General features: G+C 39.6%; 1 protein-coding gene across 2 annotated transcripts in view; it reads left to right on the top strand.

Moving 5' to 3' along the window:
* Nucleotides 1–20,405, top strand: part of TMSB15B (thymosin beta 15B) — a 30,220-nt gene extending 9,815 nt beyond the window's left edge. Inside the window, exons 1-3 of one of the 2 annotated variants that reach the window (XM_032620809.1) lie at nucleotides 17,202–17,263; nucleotides 18,936–19,048; nucleotides 19,976–20,405. In XM_032620809.1, coding sequence (XP_032476700.1) covers nucleotides 18,949–19,048; nucleotides 19,976–20,013 — 138 coding nt within the window. In that variant the 5' untranslated portion in view covers nucleotides 17,202–17,263; nucleotides 18,936–18,948 and the 3' untranslated portion in view covers nucleotides 20,014–20,405. Of the gene's footprint in view, nucleotides 1–17,201; nucleotides 17,264–18,935; nucleotides 19,049–19,975 lie in introns of those variants that run through there. The other variant, XM_032620808.1, reaches the window with a different exon arrangement.
* The last annotated feature ends 1,528 nt before the right edge of the window (nucleotides 20,406–21,933 follow it).

Genomic DNA, 21,933 nt, shown 5'->3' with positions numbered 1-21,933 from the left:
TTGCCTAATGGTCCGATTCATTTTAACTCTGGAATTTTGAGGATTTCCAAGATGACATATGTTGCAGTTTTTCCCTTATAGATGATATCATGTAATGATCTCCACTTGCACCTCCTTACCAAACCAAAATTGCCATTTATAATGATCTGACTGTAGATCCTAGCTGTGGGGATTCCTCACTGAATATCAAAGAAATTAAAGACACAGCTATAAGCAATATGAGGTCAGAAAGCATTTGCCAGCAAGGTCAACAGAAAATGGCTGGTCCAGAATCGCTGCAGATGAGTTCCCATGTCTGATCCCTGTGCAGACTTAGATGGGGTGGGACAGTACTCTGCTTGCAGATTCAAGCATGGGGAACACAGAGTTTGTACAAGGGAAGGAAAAGTAGAAGAGCAGCTATTTCTATTTAAAGGCTAGCTTTCAGAATGAAAAAAAGTATTTACAAAAATCATTACTTAGCTAATGGCTTTGGTTTTTAAGCTGAAAAGAAGGGGATAAACTCTCGTACTCGCCCACTTTTCTTATTCAAGAGATGCATTTATTTCCAAGTACACTGTCCATTTCCACTTATGTCACTGTGTCAGTCCATGTGTCAGTTCTTCATTTAAAATTCTTATTTAGAAATAATTTTGAACTTCTAGAAAAGTTGCCAGCATAAGTAGATAAGTAGAGTTTAAAGAATACCCATAAACCATTTGCTTTATTATTTGAGAACTCATTCTCTGTCTACACACACATGGTATTTTTTCCTGAACTATCTGAGTTGCAATTTTTAATATTTCTAGATTCAGTATGTGTAGATTCAAATTCTTTTAAAAAGACTAAGAGCTTTATCTCTATGACACTGGCACAGTTATTACAGAATATTAGAAAATGAAAACTCATGGCATATTTTAAAGCTACATTAGTGATAATTGTTTAAATTTACTATATTTGCCTTTTTAAATACATTATGTGTGTTAATACTTGAAGCTATGCAATTATAAACATGAATTTACAACTAAATCATGTTATAATTGAAATAGTTTATTTTTACAGATTGATTCATATAAAAACCTAGGTAAAATTCTAAAATTATATAGACCAATCAACTTTCCCCATTTAAATCTTCTAAGTAAAATTTAAGAGTGTAATGGTTTTCTAGTAATTTTAAATATCAATATTTAGTTTTGTGGTGTTAATATTATATTTTCTGACATTTAAAAATGGCCTTTGGACTTGAGATCAATAAAATAAAGAGGTAATAAAAACCTACGTCTGTTTAAAACTTATAAAATATAGAAGTTGACACTAAAGCTACTTGGTACAGAAAGTTGAAAGAAAAAGAATAAAAATCCCTGTCTGAGCTCTATGTATTTTTGTTTAAATATAAACTACATCAGCTTCCTAATGCTCAAGGTGAAATAATGAGTAACTAATGTATTAAAACTATTATCATAAGTATATGGTTTATGAAGACTTAATTTTGCTTTTAACATTTAGTTTTAAACATTAAACAGCATAATTTAACAATGTGTTTGGGATAACTGCATATAGTGTAGTATATTAAAGTTAATAAAATAATGTTGTATAGGAGATAAAAAACATGATAACTCAGGAAAAAAGTGAAAAGTTTTCCTAAAAGAATAAGGTAAAAAATACTGTATTTCCCTATTCTGTTTACTCTCCAACTTCTCTGTTTCTTTCATACCATCTTCCTTTTCCTCAAATCTTCAACACCTCCTCCCCCATCCTCAGTCCCAGTTCATGACCTTACTTTCTATTTCATTAGGAAAAGAGAAGCATTCAGAAGAGAACTGCCAGTTAAAAGAACATTTATAAAGCTATTGCCCATGTAATGACCATCCAAGACAAGAAATGCAACATCTTGATAACCCCCACCCCTAGTCCTCCTGCACTCCAGGCCCCTCACTGATGACCTTCCTCCACCTATCCTAGAGATAACTCCTATCCTGACTATTATGATATCATTTCTTTACTTTTCTTTATAGATTTATCTTCTTGTTACCGGAAGGGGGACACCTTCAAGGGCCTGAGAGTGGGCTCTTGTCTAACACTCAGAAATAAATTGTCCGAGGAGACACATATACTGACAAAGCAAAAGACTTTACTGGGGGGGAGCACCTGGGCAGCAGGGTAAGGAAACACAGGAGAACTGCTCTGCCACATGGCTCGCAGTCTCAGGGTTTATGGTGGTGGGGTTAGTTTCCGGGTTGTCTCTGGCCAGTCATCTTGTCTGTGCCCATATTTAGTCTGACTCAGGGTCCTTCCTGGTGGCGTGTGCATCTCTCAGCCGAGATGGATTCCAGCGTGAAGGTTTCTGGGAGGTTGGCAGAACATATTATGGGCTGGCATTTCCTCCTTCCTTTTGGCCCCTCCTGAATTCTTCTGGCTGGCTGTAGCTTGTCAGTTCTATGTTCCTTATCAGGACCTCCTGTTGTGAGATAACTCATGCAAGCAGTTATTATCCTGCCTGGCCAGGGAGAGCAGTTTCAGTCAACGGTTCCCTAACATTCCGTATAAGCATCCCTAAACAGCACAGTTTTATTTTACAGATATTTGAACTCTATATACTTTATATACTTCGAATTGTGACTACTTCTTTCATATTATTTGTGAGATTCATCCATATTGTTGCAGGTAGTTGTAGTTATTTTATTTTTCTAAACTGTGATAAATTTACTTTAAAAAGATTTTTTTAAGAGAAGTTTTAGGTTCACAGCAAATTTGAGAGGAAGGTATGGGAGAATTCCCATATACGCCCTGCTGCCACAGGTACATAGCCTCACCAATTATCACCCTCCCACACCAGAGTGGTACATTTGTTACAACTGACAAATCTATATTGATACATCATTATCACCCAAAGTCCAGTTTACCTTAGGGTTCACTCTTAGGGCTGTATATTGTATGGGTTTGGACAAATGTATAATGACAGGTATCCACCATTATAGTATCATACAAAGTAGTTTCATTGCACCCCCCAATCCTCTGTGCTCTGCCTATTCTGACCCCCGCCCAACCTCTGGCAACCACTGACCTTTTACTATCTCCATAGGTTTGCCTTTTCCAGAATGTCATATAGTTGGAATCATACAGTATGTAGCCTTTTCAGATTGGCTTCCTTCACTTAGTAATGTGCATTTAAGGTTGCTCCATGGCTTTTTGTGGCTCATTTCATTTTAGCACTGAATAATAATTCCGTCATCAGGATTTATCAGTTTATTTATCCATTCACCTACCGAAGGACATCTGGATTGCTTCTAAGCTTTGGCAGTTATGAATAAAGCTGTTATAAACATCCGTGTGCAGGTTTTCATGTGGCCGTAAGTTTTAAACTCCTCTGGATAAATGTTAAGGAGCACAATTGCTGGATTGTATAGTAAGCATATGGTATAGTTTGGTAAGAAACTGCCAAACTGCCTTCCAAAGTGGCTATACCATTTTGCACTCCCATCAGCAATGAATGAGCATTCCTGCTGCTCCACATCCTTGCCAGCATTTGATGCTGTCAGTGTTATGAATTTTGGCCATTCAAGTATGTGTATAGTGGTATCTCACTGTTGTTTGGTTATTTCACTTTTATTTTTGTATGTACTATTGTGTGAATATACCACAATTTATCCATGAAAACTTTTAGGGACATCCTGCTTGTTTCCAGTTTTTGACTGCTACAAAACAGTGCTACCATGAATATTCTTAGTAGTGTATATAACTACAGACGTCTCTACGATATTTACCTAAGAGTGGAATTGTTGGTTTATAGGGTATGGGGACTTTCAATGTTATGGATAATGCCTAAATTTTCCTAATGACTAACTTTTCCTAATGCTGTGCACCAATTTACACTTACTAGCAGTTCCCATTGCTCCACCTGCTGGCAACATTTGTTATTATCAGACTTTAAAATTTTTGCCAACCTGGTGGGTGTAAAATGGCCTCTCATTTGATTTTAATGATTTTTCTTGTTCTTTTTTTTAACATTTTTATTGGCGTATAACTGCTTTACAACGTTGTGTTAGTTTCTGCTGTATAACAAAGTGAATCAGCTATATATATACATATATCCCCATTATCCCCTCCCTCTTGCACCTCCCTCCCACCCTCCCTATCCCACCCCTCTAGGTGGTCACAAAGCACTGAGCTGATCTCCCTGTGCTATGCGGCTGCTTCCAACTAGCTATCTATTTTACATTTGGTAGTGTATATATGTCAATGCCACTCTCTCACTTCATCTCAGCTTACCCTTCCCCCTCCGTGTGTCCTCAAGTCCATTCTCCACGTCTGTGTCTTTATTCCTGTCCTGCCTGTATGTTCTTCAAAACCATTTTTTTTTAGATTCCATATATACGTGTTAGCATACAGTATTTGTTTTTCCCTTTCTGACTTACTTTGTATGACAGACACTAGGTCCATCCACCTCACTACAAATAACTCAATTTTGTTTCTTTTTATGACTGAATAATATTCCGTTGTATAGATGTGCCACATCTTCTTTATCCATTCATCTGTCTATGGACACTTAGGTTGCTTCCATGTCCTGGCTGTTGTAAACAGTGCTGCAGTGAACATTGTGGTACATGATTCTTTTTTTTTTTTAAAGATTTTTATTGGAGTATAATTGCTTTACAATCTTGTTAGTTTCCGCTTTATAACAAAATGAATCAGCTATACATATACATATATCCCCATATCTCCTCCCTCTTGCATCTCCCTCCCACCCTCCCTATCCCACCCCTCTAGGTGGTCACAAAGCACCGAGCTGATCTCCCTGTGCTATGCGGCTGCTTCTCACTAGCTATCTATTTTACATTTGGTAGTGTATATAAGTACATGCCACTCTCTCACTTCGTCCCAGATTACCCTTCCCCCTCCCCGTGTCATCAAGTCCATCTTTTATGTCTGCACGTTTATTCCTGTCCTGCCCCTAGGTTCTTCATAACCTGTTTTTTTAAGATTCCATATATATGTGTTAGCATACGGTATTTGTTTTTCTCTTTCTGACTTACTTCACTCTGTATGACAGTCTCTAGGTCCATCCACCTCACTAACAATAACTCCGTTTCGTTTCTTTTTATGGCTGAGTAATATTCCATTATATATATATGTGCCTCATCTTCTTCATCCATTCATCTGTCAATGGACACTTAAGTTGCTTCCATGTCCTGGCTATTGTAAATAGAGCTGCAATGAACATTGTGGTACATGACTCTTTTTGAATTATGGTTTTCTCAGGGTATATGCCCAGTAGTGGGATTGCTGGGTCGTATGGTAGTTCTAATTTTAGTTTTTTAAGGAAACTCCATACTATTCTCCATAGTGGCTGTACCAATTCACATTCCCACCAACAGTGCAAGAGTGTTCCCTTTTCTCCACATGCTCTCCAGCATTTATTGTTTGTAGATTTTTTGTTGATGGCCATTCTGACTGGTGTGAGGTGATACCTCATTGTAGTTTTGATTTGCATTTCTCTAACGATTAGTGATGTTGAGCATTCTTTCCTGTGTTTGTTGGCAATCTGTATATCTTCTTTGGAGAAATGTCTATTTAGGTCTTCTGCCCATTTTTGGATTGGGTTGTTTGTTTTATTGATACTGAGGTGCATGAGCTGCTTGTATATTTTGGAGATTAATCCTTTGTCAGGTGCTTCATTAGCAAATATTTTCTCCCATTCTGACAGTTGTCTTTTCATCTTGTTTATGGTTTCTTTTGCTGTGCAAAACCTTTTAAGTTTCATTAGGTCCCATTTGTTTATTTTTGTTTTTACTTCCATTTCTCTAGGAGGTGGGTCAAAAAGGATCTTGCTGTGATATATATCATAGAGTGTTCTGCCTATGTTTTCCTCTAAGAGTTTTAGAGTGTCTGGCCTTACATTTAGGTCTTTAATCCATTTTAAGTTTATTTGTGTGTATGGTGTTAGGAAGTGTTCTAATTTCATTCTTTTACATGTAGCTGTCCAGTTTTCCCAGCACCATTTGTTGAACAGGCTGTCCTCCACTGTATATTCTTGCCTCCTTTATCAAAGATAAGGTGACCCTATGTGTGTGGGTTTACCTCTGGGCTTTCTATCCTGTTTCATTGATCTATATTTCTGTTTTTGTGCCAGTACCATACTGTCTTGATTACTGTAGTTTGTAGTGTAGTCTGAAGTCAGGGAGCCTGATTCCTCCAGCTCCATTTTTCTTTCTCAAGACTGCTTTGGCTATTTGGGGTCTTTTGTGTTTCCATACAAATTGTGAATTTTTTTGTTCTAGTTCTGTGAAAAATGCCATTGGCAGTTTGATAGGGATTGCATTTAATCGGTACATTGCTTTAGGTAGTATAGTCATTTTCACGTTGTTGATACTTCTAATCCAAGAAGATGGTACGTCTCTCCATCTGTGTGTATCATCTTTAATTTCTTTCATCGGTGTATTATAGTTTTCTGTATACAGGTCTTTTGTCTCCTCAGGTAGGTTTATTCCTAGGTATTTTGTTCTTTTTGTTGCAATGGTAAATGGGATTGTATCCTTAATTTCTCTTTCAGATTTTTTGTTGTTAGAAATAGGAATGCAAGAGATTTCTGTGCGTTAATTTTGTGTCCTGGTACTTTACGAAATTCATTGAATAGCTCTAGTAGTTTTCTGGTGGCATCTTTACGATTCTCTCTATATAGTATCATGTCATCTGCAAACAGTGACAGTTTTGCTTTTTCTTTTCCGATTTGGATTCCTTTTATTTCTTTTTCTTCTTGAGCATCTTTTCATAAGCCTATCAGACGTTAGGATTTATTATTTTTTGAAGCATTTATTCAATACATCTGCCAATTTTTTTCTATTGGGTAGTATGCCATTTAAAAATTAATTTGTAGGTGTTATTTATATATTCTAACTTTATTTCTTTGTCCTTTATATGTGTTGCATATATCTTTTCCCACTTTGTCTCTTATTTTTTGGTCATTTTCCTGATGGTTTCTTTCAACAAACAGAAGTCCTTAATTATACTATATTCAAAGTTATCAATCGTTTTTTCTTTATCCATAGTGCTTTTTGTGTCTTTTCAAAGAAATCCTTCCCTATCCCAACATCATGAGGATATTCTCCTTTATTAACATTTGAAATTTCTCTAATTTTGCCTTTTACACTTAGGACTTTAATATACTTGAAATTAATTTTTGTATGGAGTGTGAGAATTGACCTCCAATTTCATTATTTTTCCTTACAAATACCCAATTGCCCCATATCATTTGTTGAAAAATCTCTCCTTTCCCCACTCATTCATAATGCCAAGTCTGTCAAATATCAAGTGTTCATATATTCTTCGGAATATTTGTGGCCTCTCTGTTCTGTTCCACTTATCTATTTGTCTAATCTTGTGCCAATATGGCATTGCCTTAATTACTGTAACGTTGTAATGAGTCTCGCTATCTGATAGGGAAAGTCTTTGCACCTCATTTTTGTTCTGCAGGAGTTTCTTAACTGTTCTTATCAATATCTACCAAAATAGTTGCTGAGATTTTATTTTCTACAAAAATTATTGTTGAGATTTTAATTTGAGCAAAAGTAACTGTTGAGTTTTAATGTAAGCAAAAATAATGGTTAAGACTCTAATTTTAATGTTTCTCAAAGTTTCATAATATTTTTCATAGTGTCTAACATATCTTTAGTTGGATTTTTACTAATTGCTGAATTAAAAAATATTGCTAACAGTAAAGAGGATTCTCAGGAATGGGATTTTAATATGTTTCTTATAGGTAATGCTCTTCTGTTTTGTTTTAAGCAAGAATATACATCTTGTGTTAATAAATCAGTTTATATGTGTTGCTCCCTCATATTGACATAGTCATTGTAATATAATATATATTGATTAATATAATATAGTATTATCTATAAAGATGCCAATCATTCATCAAGTTTTCAAAAAGTAAACATTTCACCTTAAACAAATTACTATGTTAATGGAGAAGAACTGTGGGATGGAGCACAGAAAAAGCTCAAGGTGTCTATATCCAACTGCTTACTTGACATTTCCACTGAGATATTTTGTAGGCATCCCAAAGTTAATATGTCAAAGATTGAACTTTCTATTTTCCCCTACCCACCTGAACCTAGTCTTCTCACTTCCAGTGGTATCATCATTTTTTGATACTTTCAACAGAAAGAGCCTTAACATATAGGAACCTTGACTCTTTCATTCACCACTGTATTTCCAGTGCCCAGAAGAGTGGCTTGCATATAGTGGGTACTCAATAACTATTTCTAGAATGAATGAATGGTTCCTGCCCTGAAGAAATGTTTGATTAAAAATTATTCAATAATACACACAAAGTAGTATATGAAAAAAGCTGAGAGAACTCCCTGGCAGTCCAGTAGTTTTGATTCTGTTCTCTCACTGCTGAGAGCCCAGGTTTGATCCCTGGTCTGGGAACTAAAATCCCACAAGCCGCGGAGTGCGGCCAAAAAAAAAAAAAGAAAATGCTGAAAGATTTCTGTCCTTTCTTTTCTATTATTAGACCCGCAGCCCTTGTTCAGCCCCTTTTTATTTTACACCTAAACAATTGCCACAACTCTTTTTTAACAGCTTCCAATGTGAACAGCTTATAGATAAAATCCAAATGGTTTAACATGACATTCAAGGTTCTCCATGATCTGACACCAGTTTACTGCTTCCACTATATTTTTCCCTACTTAAACATTATGAATCCCAATGTTCCAACCATACAAGACTACTGGGTATTCCCTGAGTGTGCCCTACACTTCCCTTTGTTCTTATTTTTCTCTCTTCACAGAATTCCATTCCTCCCATTTCTTCCCTCGCCAAATGATACCCGTGTATTATAACACAATTCAAATGTCATTTCCTCTCTGCAGGCATCCCTGACTCTCCCAGGTAGAATCAGGTTTAACCTCTTTTCCACTTTCCCCTGGTACTTAGTAACCTTGATATAGCACTTACAATCATAGAAGTCATACAATCATGTTAGACTTGGAAGTAGTCTTGGTGATCATGTTCCAACTTCCACATGCTATGGAGGGCCAGAGAGAAAATCCAGGTCTTTTAATTTGCCTTGCCTAATGATTATTTGTGTACACATTTTATATCCTTTACTTGACGGGTCACTGAAGGCAGAGGAAGGGTCTTATTCATCTTTGTGTTCTCCATGATATCTAATACAATCTATTACACATTGTGGATATACAATAAGTGTGTTTTGATTGACTTGAGAATTAATACCAGAGGGATGGATAAAATAGATTTACCATTAATAACAGTTAATGTATACTGAGTGCATACTCTGTACCAGGAACTATACCAAAGCTTTACAAGAATTATCTAATCTATCATACAATCCTGTGAGATAAGCACCATTACTAGTTTTCATTTGCCCAAGATCTCATAGTCAGTAAGTTATAGAGCCTGGGCCAGAATCCAAATTTATCTGATTCTAAATCTTCTGCTTTTAATCAGTGTGTTACAATGTAAAGCAACAGGTGGGAACTCAAATATTATGAATTTGGGAAAGGGTTAACAGATAAGAGGCTAGTTCCTATCTCCTCGAGGACTAAACATCTGGGTTCAGAAAAATAGCTTGGGGCTAAATTGTGGATGACTTTGAATGCCAGGCATGGTATGAGAAGTCATCTCCCTTCCTCTGCTTTCCATCTGTACCAGTCCAGATGCTGATTACCTTGTGAGGCCCAACTCAAATACACCATATGGTATGAGAACTTCTATAATCCTCCAAATCACATTGAATTGCCCCTACTTCCATAGTACTTTGTTTATATCTCTGCTATCATGCATAATATAACTTTCTTAATGGTAATAGTCTGTGGATGTTTTGGTCTTCTTCACATTTTATAAACTCCTTGAGAGCAGGTACCCTGTTTTATTGATGGTTAAATGCCTCTCACTCCTTATTTAGCAACTGATACATAGTAGATGTTCAATAAATGTTAACTTAACTAAATATTTCATTGGAAAAATACAGACATGAATAAGACATGGTTTCTGCTCTCAAGAGAAGCCAACAGTCTGTTGAGGGAAAAATACATTATTCCATATGAATAGCTACACTAGTGATGTTTAAAAAGGATGTAGGATTCAACAACCAATTAGAAGATTCAGTAGAAAAAATAACCCATTCACAGTAGCCCCCAAATCTATAAGGCAGCTAAAAAGATAGCTAACAAATATGAACAAGCCATTATGCATAAAAGTACAAAATTGTACTAAAGGACATTTAAAATATATCTGAAAGTGAAGAAATATACTTGTCAAGACCTGCACAGGGTCTGGGATTTTGCCTATATACAAGCTAAGACATTAGCCTGCCCTAGTTTCATGGATTCTGGCATAAGACATGAGACTCTTGGGTGAGAGACAAAGGACTTTATTATTGACAACAAAAGCAGTAACCAGAGCTTCATGTTGGTTTGCATCTCTTCCTAATGCTCCCCCAAGTCCCACAAGGATGATGTAAAGGACTCATGATAGGTGGCTGCACACATAGTGGATTGCATTACAGGAGAGGAACAATGAGTTTGGAAGCTCCACTGATTTTATGGAAAGTAGAAGCAAGCCTGCTCTTTGTCTGTGGGGAGATACTTCTTCATCCTTTATTGCAAACATGACCCTGAGAAATGGCTCAGATAAACAGTCTTCAGGGACTTGCATTTTTGGCATACTCAGCAAGAAAACTCAGGGATGCTCAGGGCCCATGGTGGATTGGGTCTCCCAACAATACTGCATTTATGCATGGGAAGACTTCATGTCAATAAGTTAGCAATTCATCTCAAATTAATCCATAAGTCCAATAACGTTCCAATCAAAATATTAACAGGCCTATTTTTGTGGAACTTGACAATCGATTACAAAATTGGAAATGGCATATACAGGAAATTGATTTATGAAGGATGTGGCACTGCAAAAGAGTGGAGAAAGGATGGATAATTGATCGATAAAGGATGGTCTTGATCTGCGGGTTGGTTATATGGGTGTCTTCATTTTGTGAACATTCATCAAGATGCACACTTAAGATATGTCCACTTTTCTGTATGTATTTTATACTTAAGTAAAACCTTTTCAACACCTGCCTAATAGGATACTTTCCCACCAGTAGAGTTTCATGCTCACCAAAAGTTGTTCTTTCCTTAAACAGGTTTATTCCAGTTACGCTTGTTGTAAACAAAATAGGAATGGTTTGTGAACCAAACCAACAAAATAGGATTGCAGAAAAAGTTTTGCAAAACATGTTACAGACAAATAATTAGAATATAGAATATGTAAAGCACCCATAAGAAGCAATATCAAGAGGACAAACAAAAGAAAAATGGGTAAAAGTTATCAAAAGGTAATTCACAGAAGAAGAAATGAGTTTGGCCAGAAAACCTATAAAAAGTGCTCATGTCATGAAATAATCTGGGAAAGGCAGATTCAAACACTAGGGAGATGCTCATCTTCACCTGTTAGATTGGTAAAAAGAACTTTTAAAATACTTATCTGCAAGAATGTGGGGGAAATGGGGACTCTTCTATAGCTGATATGTGTGTAAATTGGTGCAATTACCATGACAAGCTATTTGCCAATGTCCAGTGAGGTTGAAGATGAACATACTCTGTCATTTAGCAATTCCACTTCTAGGAAACACATTTATAGAGTAATAGGAGGCTATAACAAGAATATTAATTGAAGCACTGTTTGTAATAGAAAAAAAGGAAGCAACCCAAATGTCCACAAGAATGGAAATGCATAAGGAAATTATTCATACAATGGAATATTATATACCAGTTAAAAAGGATGTACATATGTTATAGCATGAACATGGATAAATCTAGAAAGCATAATGGGTGAAAAAATCAAGTTGTAGATGATTACACACAGTGTGATATAATTTACCATGAAGCAAAAATCATGAGAAAACAATTCACTTAACAAATCTTCATTTTGTGCACAATTCTATGTACTTAGAATCAGGGAACAAAACAGAGATCTTGCCCTCATGGACTTTACATTTCAATGCGGGAAGACTGAAATAAAGTAATAAGCATAGCAAGTAAATAAGTTGTATAGTGTGTTAGAGAATGATGAAAGCAGAGCAGGGTAAGACAGATAGAATAGGGATGGGCAGGTTGCAGTATTAAATAAGATAGTTCAGATAGTCTTCATTGAAATGGTGAGATTTGAGCCTTGAAGGAGGTGAGAGAATTTAAATAAATGGATAGCTTGGAAAAGAGCACTCCAAAAGCCCTATGGCAACAGTGAGCTTGGCTTTTCAGTGGAGCTGTAAGGAGGCCACAGATGGGACAGAGTGAGTGAGGAAGAGAGCAGATGGGGAGGTTAGAGATATAATGGAGAGCCAGAAAATGTAGGGCTTTTGTAGGGACTTTGGTTCTCACTCTGAATGGAACTGGCTATCTTTTCAGGATTTTGAGCAGAGAAGTACAAGGATTTCATTTATATTTTAAAATGATCACTTAATTTTTTTGTGTAGGGAATAAACCATAGAGGATCAAGAATGAAAACAGAGAGATCTCTTAGAAGGCTATTTTAGTTATTCAGATGAGAGAAGATGGTGTATTAGACCTTATATGTAGCAATGGTGATGGTGAGAAATGATTGGATTTTGGGTACACTCTGAATTAGAACCAAAATGATTTCCTGATGGGTTGGATGTACAGTGGGAGAGAAAGGGAGGGATTGAAGATAATGTCAAGACTTTTGGCCTGAGCATATGGACTGATATAATTGCCATCAATTGAGATGGGGCTGGCTGTAGGAGGAGCAGGTTTGGGGGAAAATGATTAGGAATTTAATCTGGGACATTTTGAGTTTGAGATGTCTATTAGACATCTGAGTGGAGGTGCTGAGTAGGCAGCAATACAGATCTGGTCTGCAGACTTGAATTTAAGAGTTATCAGTATAGAAAGTGTTTTACAGCATAGGACTGGAAGAGATCACCAAGGGAGTGTAGATAGAAATGAGAAGAACAGGGACCAAGCCCGGGGGCACTCCCATTTTAAGAGGTCTGGGAGGAGAAGAGGAACCAGTAAAGGTCACTGAGAAGAAGCAGCCAGTGAGGTCAGAGGAAACCAGGAGAATGTGGGGTCCTGGAAGCCAACTGAAGACAGTGAACTGAGGAGGAGGGGCTCATCAGCTGTGCCAGTGCTGCTGATAGGTCCAGTAAGGATTAAGAATTGACCATTGGATTGATCAATGTAGAAACTAGTCGTGACCTTGAGGATGGCAATTTCAGTGGAGTGGTGGAGGTGGACCCCTGATTGGAATGTGTTCAAATGAGAATAGGAAGGAGGAGAAAAATTGGAAACAGTGAATAGAGACAACTATCACAAAGGGGTGAAGGAGTAGTCCAAGTGGATATCTGAGGGAAGAATGTTCCTGACAGATGGAATGGACATTGAAAAAGCCCTAGGCAAGAGTGACTGTGACTTTTTTGAGGAACAGCAGAGAGACCATGGTTGTGGCAGAGTGAGTGAGGTGGAGAGCAGGCAGAGAGGGTAGGGGGCTATGGAAGGAAAGTTGTCTGGGGCTTCCTCTTGACACCAGATTGATGTAGGTAGAAAGCCTAGGGGAATGTGGTCTTAGACCAAGAATTGGTTCAAATGATGCCTTCAAATATTCATGTTCAAATATTGCACGTGGAGGTGTATATTACATACATCTGTAAAGAAAAAATGTGCCTCAAAGGGCAGCAAAGAAATAGGTTGCTAGCAGTTGCAGAAGTGGAGTTAAGAGAATATATATATATATATATATATATATATATATATATATTCCATATATAATGATGAGAATGTATTTATGTGAAGATAAGAAATAACAGCATGATGGTATCCTGACAGAAACAACCTAGTAGAGAGCACAACATTGATGGTGGTGATAAAGGGGTGAGAGATGGTAGTGATATTGTTGAACTGGTGTGAGAGAAAGAGATCTAAAGACCTTCCTCAACTTATGATGGAGCTACATCTGGATAAACCCATTGTAAATTGAAAATATCATAAGTAAAAAATGCATTAAATACAACTAACCTACCCAACATCATAGCTTAGCCTAACCTGCCTGAAACGTGCTCAGAACACTTACATTGATTAGCCTACATTTGGGCAAAATCATCTAACACAAAACCTCTTTTATAATAAAATGTTGAATATCTCATGTAATTTACTGAATATTGTACTGAAAGTGAAAAACAGAATGGTTGAATGGGTACAGAATGATTGGAAGTATATCAGTATGAGTTGTTTACCCCATAATCGTGTGGCTGACTGGGAGCTGCAGCTCTCTGCTGCTGCCCAGCATCACAAGAGAGTATCATACCACATATTGATAGCTCGGGGAAAGTTCAAAAGTTTGTGGTTGTGTATTTTCCTCTAGCCAGGTTTAGCTGTGTGAGTTCCGGCTCCTTGAGGTGTATTTGGACTTAGCTAGAGTTATTATTTTGCCAGGGAAGCAAACAAAGTGAGAGAGGGGCAGGAGACTGGAGGGTATATGCCAATGAGTGATTATAAAGACTGAGCATGACATTTGAGATAGGGAAGGAGGGGAGAGAAAACAATAAGGGACCGAGAGATGGTGAAATCTGGCAAAAACAATGGACTGGAGATTTTTGTGAGGTTAAAGGATAGTGGGGTCTGGGCTTCCCTGGTGGTGCAGTGGTTGAGAGTCCGCCTGCCAATGCAGGGGACACGGGTTCGTGCCCCGGTCCGGGAAGATCCCACATGCCGCAGAGCGGCTGGGCCCGTGAGCCATGGCCGCTGAGCCTGCGTGTCCGGAGCCTGTGCTCCGCAACGGGAGAGGCCACAACAGTGAGAGGCCCGCGTACCGCAAAAAAAAAAAAATGATAGTGGGGTCTGGGTACCAAAGGGAATGAGCTGGAAAAAGAGGTGATGGTCATAAAGAGGGATGTTTGAAATTGAGATTATGCAGGGATTGCTGTAATTGCTGTGACAAGGCCTAGGGTATGGCCATGCAAATGAGTAGCTGAGTTGGGGTCAAGGTCGATGTCATGAAGGAGAAATGAAGGAGCCAGTGTATCAGACTGATCATTCTTGAGCTCACCAGGAATTAAGACAGGACTACTACCGTTGGGAATGACATAGTTCCAGGAGCTAAAATCTTTGAGAGATAAGGGAGAGGAGCACTGAGGTTTGGTAGATGATGACAATGAAGTCTAGTTGGTGACACAAGCTGTCAAAAGCTGGAGGTTTTCAGGGATGTGGGAGAGGAATGCTCTAAAGGCAGCAGTGAGAAGCAAGGAAGACATTTACCAGAGCTTCAGGCCCTGTGGTACAATGGTGATGGGAGAGAAAAATCATCTACTTCTCTTGAGTGGGCTTCAGGGGACACAGAGTCCTCAGGGAAGAGCCTGGTTTCTGTTAAGGCAAGACAATGAAAGGCACATTCAGAGAAGAGGGTGGCGATATGGAGGAATTATTGAGGTTGCATTGTGTTTTAGGAGTAGGGAAGGGGTGTGAGAAGTGAGCTAAAGAGAGAATGTGGTCACAGCCTTATGGAAGTTAGAATGTGGGAGTTGAGGGGTATCACGGGGATATGGGGGTTCTTGTGGTGACTGACACAAGTGGGGTTGGACATTGATGAGATGAGTTCTGATGGATTTGAGGCAGATAGATTCAAGATAGACTTTGAAGTTTCAGCTAGGTGTGGGGAGGTGAGTGTCTGAGGCTTGCTGTCAATCCCAAGAGATATGGAAATTCAGTCTTACACCTGGAGCACTGGTCCACAGAATGCTCCATGTTGCTCCTGGAAACAGATCACATAAATCTGTAGTGAAAGAAAAATGGGCTAGAAACTACATATCATATTCAGGATAGGAGTAACCCTGGGGAAGTGGGAGGGGAATGGAAATGGGGTGAAGGTCAAGGAAACCTCAATTTTTCTGTAATGTTTTTATTCCTTAAAAAAAGACAAAGTAAATATACCTAAATATAACAGCATCCAAATATGAGTGGTGGAAACACTGGTGTTTGTTATATTTAATGCCTGGGACGTTGTAGGTACTCAATGAATGTTATTTGTTGAATGAGTGTGCCTTTCTGTATTAACAGTTCCTCCAATGAACATACAAAACTCTCAAGTTAGCACATCATGCTACAAGAGCATAGAAAAGAAAATGGAGAGAAGTGGGGAAGGCCTAAGAAATGCTTGAGGAGAGAGTAATTGCTGATCTATGCAGATCTCTACCACCATACATGAGCCTTATGGAAAATATGGCATGCAAGCTAAAGACATAGTCCTATCTCCATTTTACCTTAATGCTCTAAGGTTCTGGGTGAGTATCCAGAAAATGACCTTGAATATTTAGTTCTTTCAAGTAACTACTGGAGTCTCCTTTTTGTCTCCCAACATAGACACTGGGTGGTGCTGCTGTCCAAAAATTCTGCTCTATCCTGGATTTATTACTTCAATCTAAAGACGGGTATTTATCTAAGTGTCTACTGTAGACCAAGCAAGGTGCTGGGGATTAGAGATATACAGATGAATAGCCTCAGCAGATTCTCCTCTGATTACACTGCTACCATGTTCAGTGGCTGAAAAATTAGAAAATGTGACTTTTACATAGGAGCGTACCACTGTCACAGAAATGCCCCGTTGTGGGAGTGAATAATCCTGAACTACCCACCCTTTCCATGAGCACCCCTCCTCCAACACCCGGCCAAGGATCAGAACAGACATTGAGCATCACTCGTTGTCACCGCATACTTAGGGTCCTTTGAATATAAAAAGCCAAGAGTACCTGATTATGGCTCCTTCAGCTTGGATCTCGGAGTTTTGGACGTTCAAAGCTAACTGGGTAAAATATGTCTGCTTATTGTAGAGGCCCCTATTATTGTGGAGGAGTGAGTATACTTGGGAGGAAGGGAAGTGGACTCTCAGGATGAAAGTAGTGGGAGAAACAGGGCAGGTAGGCCAGCCACTGATCCCTTGGGCAATCAGTGGGCTTGGATGGGGTCTGGATAGGCGGATCTGGTATGACGTTATCAACACCCAGTTGCGAGGGTGAGGTCCTGAGTGGAGAGGAGACAGTAGACTGAGGTCAGCAAGTCTAAATAGGTGGGAGGGGCGAGGAGGCGTGTCTAGGATCCCTTGGTCAATCGGAGAGGACTGGGGAGGGGTCTGGGGGCGGAGTCTGTCACGCAGCTTATAACTGCGGGGTTCCGCATGGGAAGGCTAACCTCGTCCTGTGTACCAAGCGGTCTCAGTTCAGCGCTCTACCTTTCACTGGTCTTCAAGCCTTCGGGTGAGGACGTGCGGCCCCACCAGAGCCAGAGGACTGTGGGGACAGGAGGGCGTGGCGGCCGCGGGGCTGGCGTATTGGGCCTGCTGTTTTTGGAGGGGCGGGGGTTGGGATGGGCGATTAGTATCTGCACCTCCTGGCGAGTCCGAGCCTTTGTTTTCGCAGCGCCGCCTTCTGCGCGCGATGCGGAATCCTCCCAGGGGCTGTCCCTGGAAGGTCCGGGGGGGAGCCCCCAGAGCGGCCAGTCCGCTGTGGCTGCAAGTCCGAGGCTGAGGGGATGAGGAGTGTGGGGCTCGGAATGGGCCCTCTGGGGCTGGCCCTTCGCTCTCCCCGCTCCCGTGGCTGTTAGGTTGGACTGGGCTCCCGACAATGATGATATTTATTTTGAAATGTAAGCAGATTGCTGCAAACAAACTGGTCTATGCACCCAGCCCTGTTATTAGTATTTGAAGTCCCTGTTTCCCCCCTCTGGAGATTGGCGGCTGATCGCTTGTCAAAGGAAGGTCTTAGGGTGACCTCGACGGAAGGGAGGCATTCTGGGGACGTCTGGCTGCTTGGGGGCCTCTCAGTGCTAGTCTGGGCACTAGACGTGTCTTACCCCACCAGGGTGGGGCCAGGCACACGCAGGAGAGCTCTGCTTTCCGGGCTCAGGGGTCTCCTATTGTCTCTTCTGGACAAACCCGGAATGATCACATGGCACCTCATCTCCTAGCCTCATCTACTACCCTCTCCTCTTGAGGGGAAAATATGGTGAAATAGAAATGAGCTCTAGTTTATCCCATTCTGCTGAAGTTCTTGGTTTGATCATAATTAGCTGTGCCTTCTTACAGCGTTTACAAACTAGTGCCATAAGGAGTTATTGTGAGACATGTAATTAGTTATGACTGGATTTAATCCCTCCTCTTATTGTAGCTCCTTAATCTACTGTCTTTGGGCAGATAAAATGGAAAGAAACTAGTCCAATTTGTGCTACCCCTTTTTGTGTGCTGCTCCCTAACCCCCAAGAAAAATGCCGCCCTCTCATAGTAATTGAATACAAAGTGAACGTGCTCAAATAGTGCTATCTCCTTACAAATTCATTAGCTGGTTAAACCCAGTCCTTATTTTTTCTTCTATCCCTATCTGCTCATGTGTTTCTATCACCTCCATTTTACTTTTGCTGTGATTTTAAAAGTCAGACATATTGGCTCCCGGTTTCTAGAACATCTTGGTTTCTAGTGCATCCTGATCCAATGGCATTTACTGTCTATCAAAAATGGGGTAATGGGCTTCCCTGGTGGCGCAGTGGTTGAGAGTCCGCCTGCCGATGCAGGGGACACGGGTTCGTGCCCCAGTCCGGGAGGATCCCACATGCCGCGGAGCGGCTGGGCCCGTGAGCCATGGCCGCTGAGCCTGCGTGTCTGGAGCCTGTGCTCCGCAACGGGAGAGGCCACAGCAATGAGAGGCCCGCATACCGCAAAAAAAAAAAAAAAAAAAAAAAAATGGCGTAATGATGTGGGGTAATAAAAGTATTCTAATAAAAATATGACTTTTCTAAGATCTGTTGCTGTTTTCCTGTTGAAAATCAGCAGGTAAAATACACATTGATATTAAATGTGAGAATTTTGGCTGTTACTCCTTAGTGTGATAATAGTTCTACCAGATAAGTTTTTTTATGGTTTTTTTTTTTTTTTAGTCTTTTAATCAAGATGAGTGATAAGCCAGACTTGTCTGAAGTGGAGAAGTTTGACAAGTCACAACTGAAGAAAACTAACACTAAAGAAAAAAACACTCTTCCCTCAAAGGAAAGTAAGTCATGGGGACTTTCTGAGACAAACAATGGTGAAAACTAATAGGTTCAGTAAATAAACTCTTCTAGTAAATTTTACCACAAAGGAAGCAATAACCAGAGTATGAATTATTTAATGTATAACATTAAAAAATATCAAATAATTGCCTTTTTTACTTTGCTTATATAAGTAGTTCTCACAAAATAGGCCCCAGTAGTAATGGGAGAATTTTAAAAAGCTGGTTTTTGGTGGAAAAATACTAAAACCCACATTGAAACGAATCTTGGAATATTGGACATAGCATTAGAAACATCTTAGTTTTGTCCGATTTTTGTTATTTGGCATTTTTTTGCATCTAGCTATTTGGGTCTTTGATCTCATCCCTAATGAGCCATGCAAACTGTGGTTTTGGCCTTCTCTACCTGATGACAAGATGAGGTGAGCTAATCAGTTTAGTTATAGGGTATACTCAAGTCTCCCAGGGTTCAAGGGATCAATTTTGCCCTCCCCACTTACAGCCTGCAGGAGAAACCCCAAGCCAAGGGAAACGTTTTGTCATGTAGCATTATTTGAAAGTTCCAAAGTTAGTCAAAATTGTCTGAAATGGCGTAACTTCCTAATTGTATAGTGATAGATAAATCTGAAGAAAGTGCTTCACATGCCCCCCAGTCTCAGAGTGATCCATGGTAAAAATGGCAACAGCATAAATCTACCTCTCAAATGGGGAAAAAGAAACACACAGTTGAGTCTAACAAATGTTCAGCTCATTAATTTGCACACACACATACCTGACTAAGGATTTGTGTGTAGTGCCTTGGCATTCTAAACTTAAAGAAGGTATGGCAGCCTCCAATGACTTGGCAAAGAATTCTTTTAGAAGAAACTGAACTTAATCTTAGGTAAAAATACCCTCTTAATGATTTCTTTGTGTTTATTTTTTCCCCAGCTATCCAGCAGGAGAAAGAGTGTGGTCAAACATCGTAAAATGGGGATCTCCTTGCAAGAGCAAATTTCGACATTGCTTCAGTGTCTTGTTTTTGGTAAAACTCTGTAGAGATTTTAGGCATCTTCTGATGTCTTCTCACCCATAATCCCTGGCTAAGAGGTCAGGGGTAGCCTACGTTCCCTGACATTCATTTTAAAACTTCTATTGGTGCATAAATTCCAGTTGGCAGATGCTGTCAATAATCTAACCGTTGATGACCTTTGTGCTTGTAGTCTTTGCACCCCCTACCGGATAAGCCACTTTTAACTTTCTACAATGGTTCCCTCTATTGCTTTATAATCTTCATGAAGTTGCATGCTTTTGCATCTTCTCACAGTTTATTTTCATTTGTAATGGGGCAATAAAATAATAAATATAATCAGTATGTTTATAATAGGCTCCTGTGGTTCATTCCTGGTGGTCTTCTAAGGAATGAAAGTACACAAGGGTACTTTTCAGCCAAAAAAATGGGTGCAGGAAAGCTGCTTCAGCAGATTTGGCACATGGGAAAGGCCCTCCTCTGTCTGATCTGGACAGAGGAGGGCCTTTGGGGATTGTATGGCTGAACCATACTGACTCCATTTTGTCAGCTCCATCTTAGTCCACACAGTCCTAACTCCTCCCCTTTCCACATGACTGAGCTTTAGCCTAATTTACGAGAAGTGAGTCCAAGCCAGATGAGTTCCCTATCAACTTTTACCCTTTCCTTCATCTGATATGAAACCTGGAAGAGTGCCTTTTGCTGACATAGATGGTTAATGGTCATGAGACCCCTGGGGAGAGGAAAAAACTCCTATTCTAGTTGGTGCAGAAGTGCTTCTCTCTTGGTAGTCAGATTCTACTTTAGTTTTGGCCCCTTTAAATTCCCCTGTACCCTTTTTGGCAGTGCAGTGTGCAGTGCAGCTGTGAATGCTTCTGGATTATCTGTCTGCCCTATCTATCATGCCTGTATGTAAGTTACCCACAGGAAACTTCATAATTGCACTTTATGGAGCTGCTCGCTTCATTTTTCAGTCTCAAAGTTCCTTCTCAGTTTGCAGGATATTATTCAGTATGTCTGCCTCCCAACAGGGATGCTAAGTGCTTTTTCTTTAGAGTTGGAATCATAGAGATAGAGAAACTTGGGAGAAGTCACGTGGACTAACTCCGTTATCTTAGAAATGAGGAAATTAAAACACAGGGTCTGATTTAATCTTCTAAGGTGTATAAGGGCTGGAATTTTAGCTGGACTCTTCTTGCTTTTTGGAAAGTGCTTTTCAACTAAAGTTAGGGGTCACCCAAAGTTGGGGTTGGATGGGGAAGGGGGCAAGAGACACTTGCTAACCAATACTGTGCTAAGCACATCACATCTTCTATCGAGCATAAACTCAGACGTCTGATAACCTCTAATGACCTACAGTACTGAACCTCTGGTTTCATTCTTGTCCTGAACAGAATTCACTGTCTTATGAACCAAGTATTTTTGGTGTTTGTGGTGAGCATAAGTGCTCTGGACTGAATTGTCTCCCCTTCAAAAAATTTCATATGCTGAAGCCCTAACCCCAAATGTGACTGGATCTGGAGATAGTGTATTTAGGTAATTAAGGTTAATTGAGACCATAAGGGTGGGGCCATAATCTGATAGTACTGTGGCCATAAAAGAAGAGGAAGAGACACCACATCACTCTCTCCCCAACATGTGAGGACCCAACAAGAAGGTGTCTACTTGCAAGCCAGGAAGAGAGTTTTCACCAGAAAATGACCCTGCTGGATCTTGATTTTGGGACTTCTATCCTCCAGAACTGTGAGAAAATTAATTTCTGTTGTTTAATCCACCTGGTCTACAGTATTTTGTTATGGCAAGCCTAGCTGGCTAATATAATAAGGAATACATATAAATAGACGAGTCCAGATCACTGCCTTAAAACAATACATTTTTC

This window comes from Phocoena sinus, chromosome X, assembly GCF_008692025.1.
Source record: "Phocoena sinus isolate mPhoSin1 chromosome X, mPhoSin1.pri, whole genome shotgun sequence".
In the NCBI taxonomy this organism is placed as follows: Eukaryota; Metazoa; Chordata; class Mammalia; order Artiodactyla; family Phocoenidae; genus Phocoena; species Phocoena sinus.
Note: the sequence above shows the minus strand (reverse complement) of the source record. Positions and strands in the feature narration are given on the sequence as shown.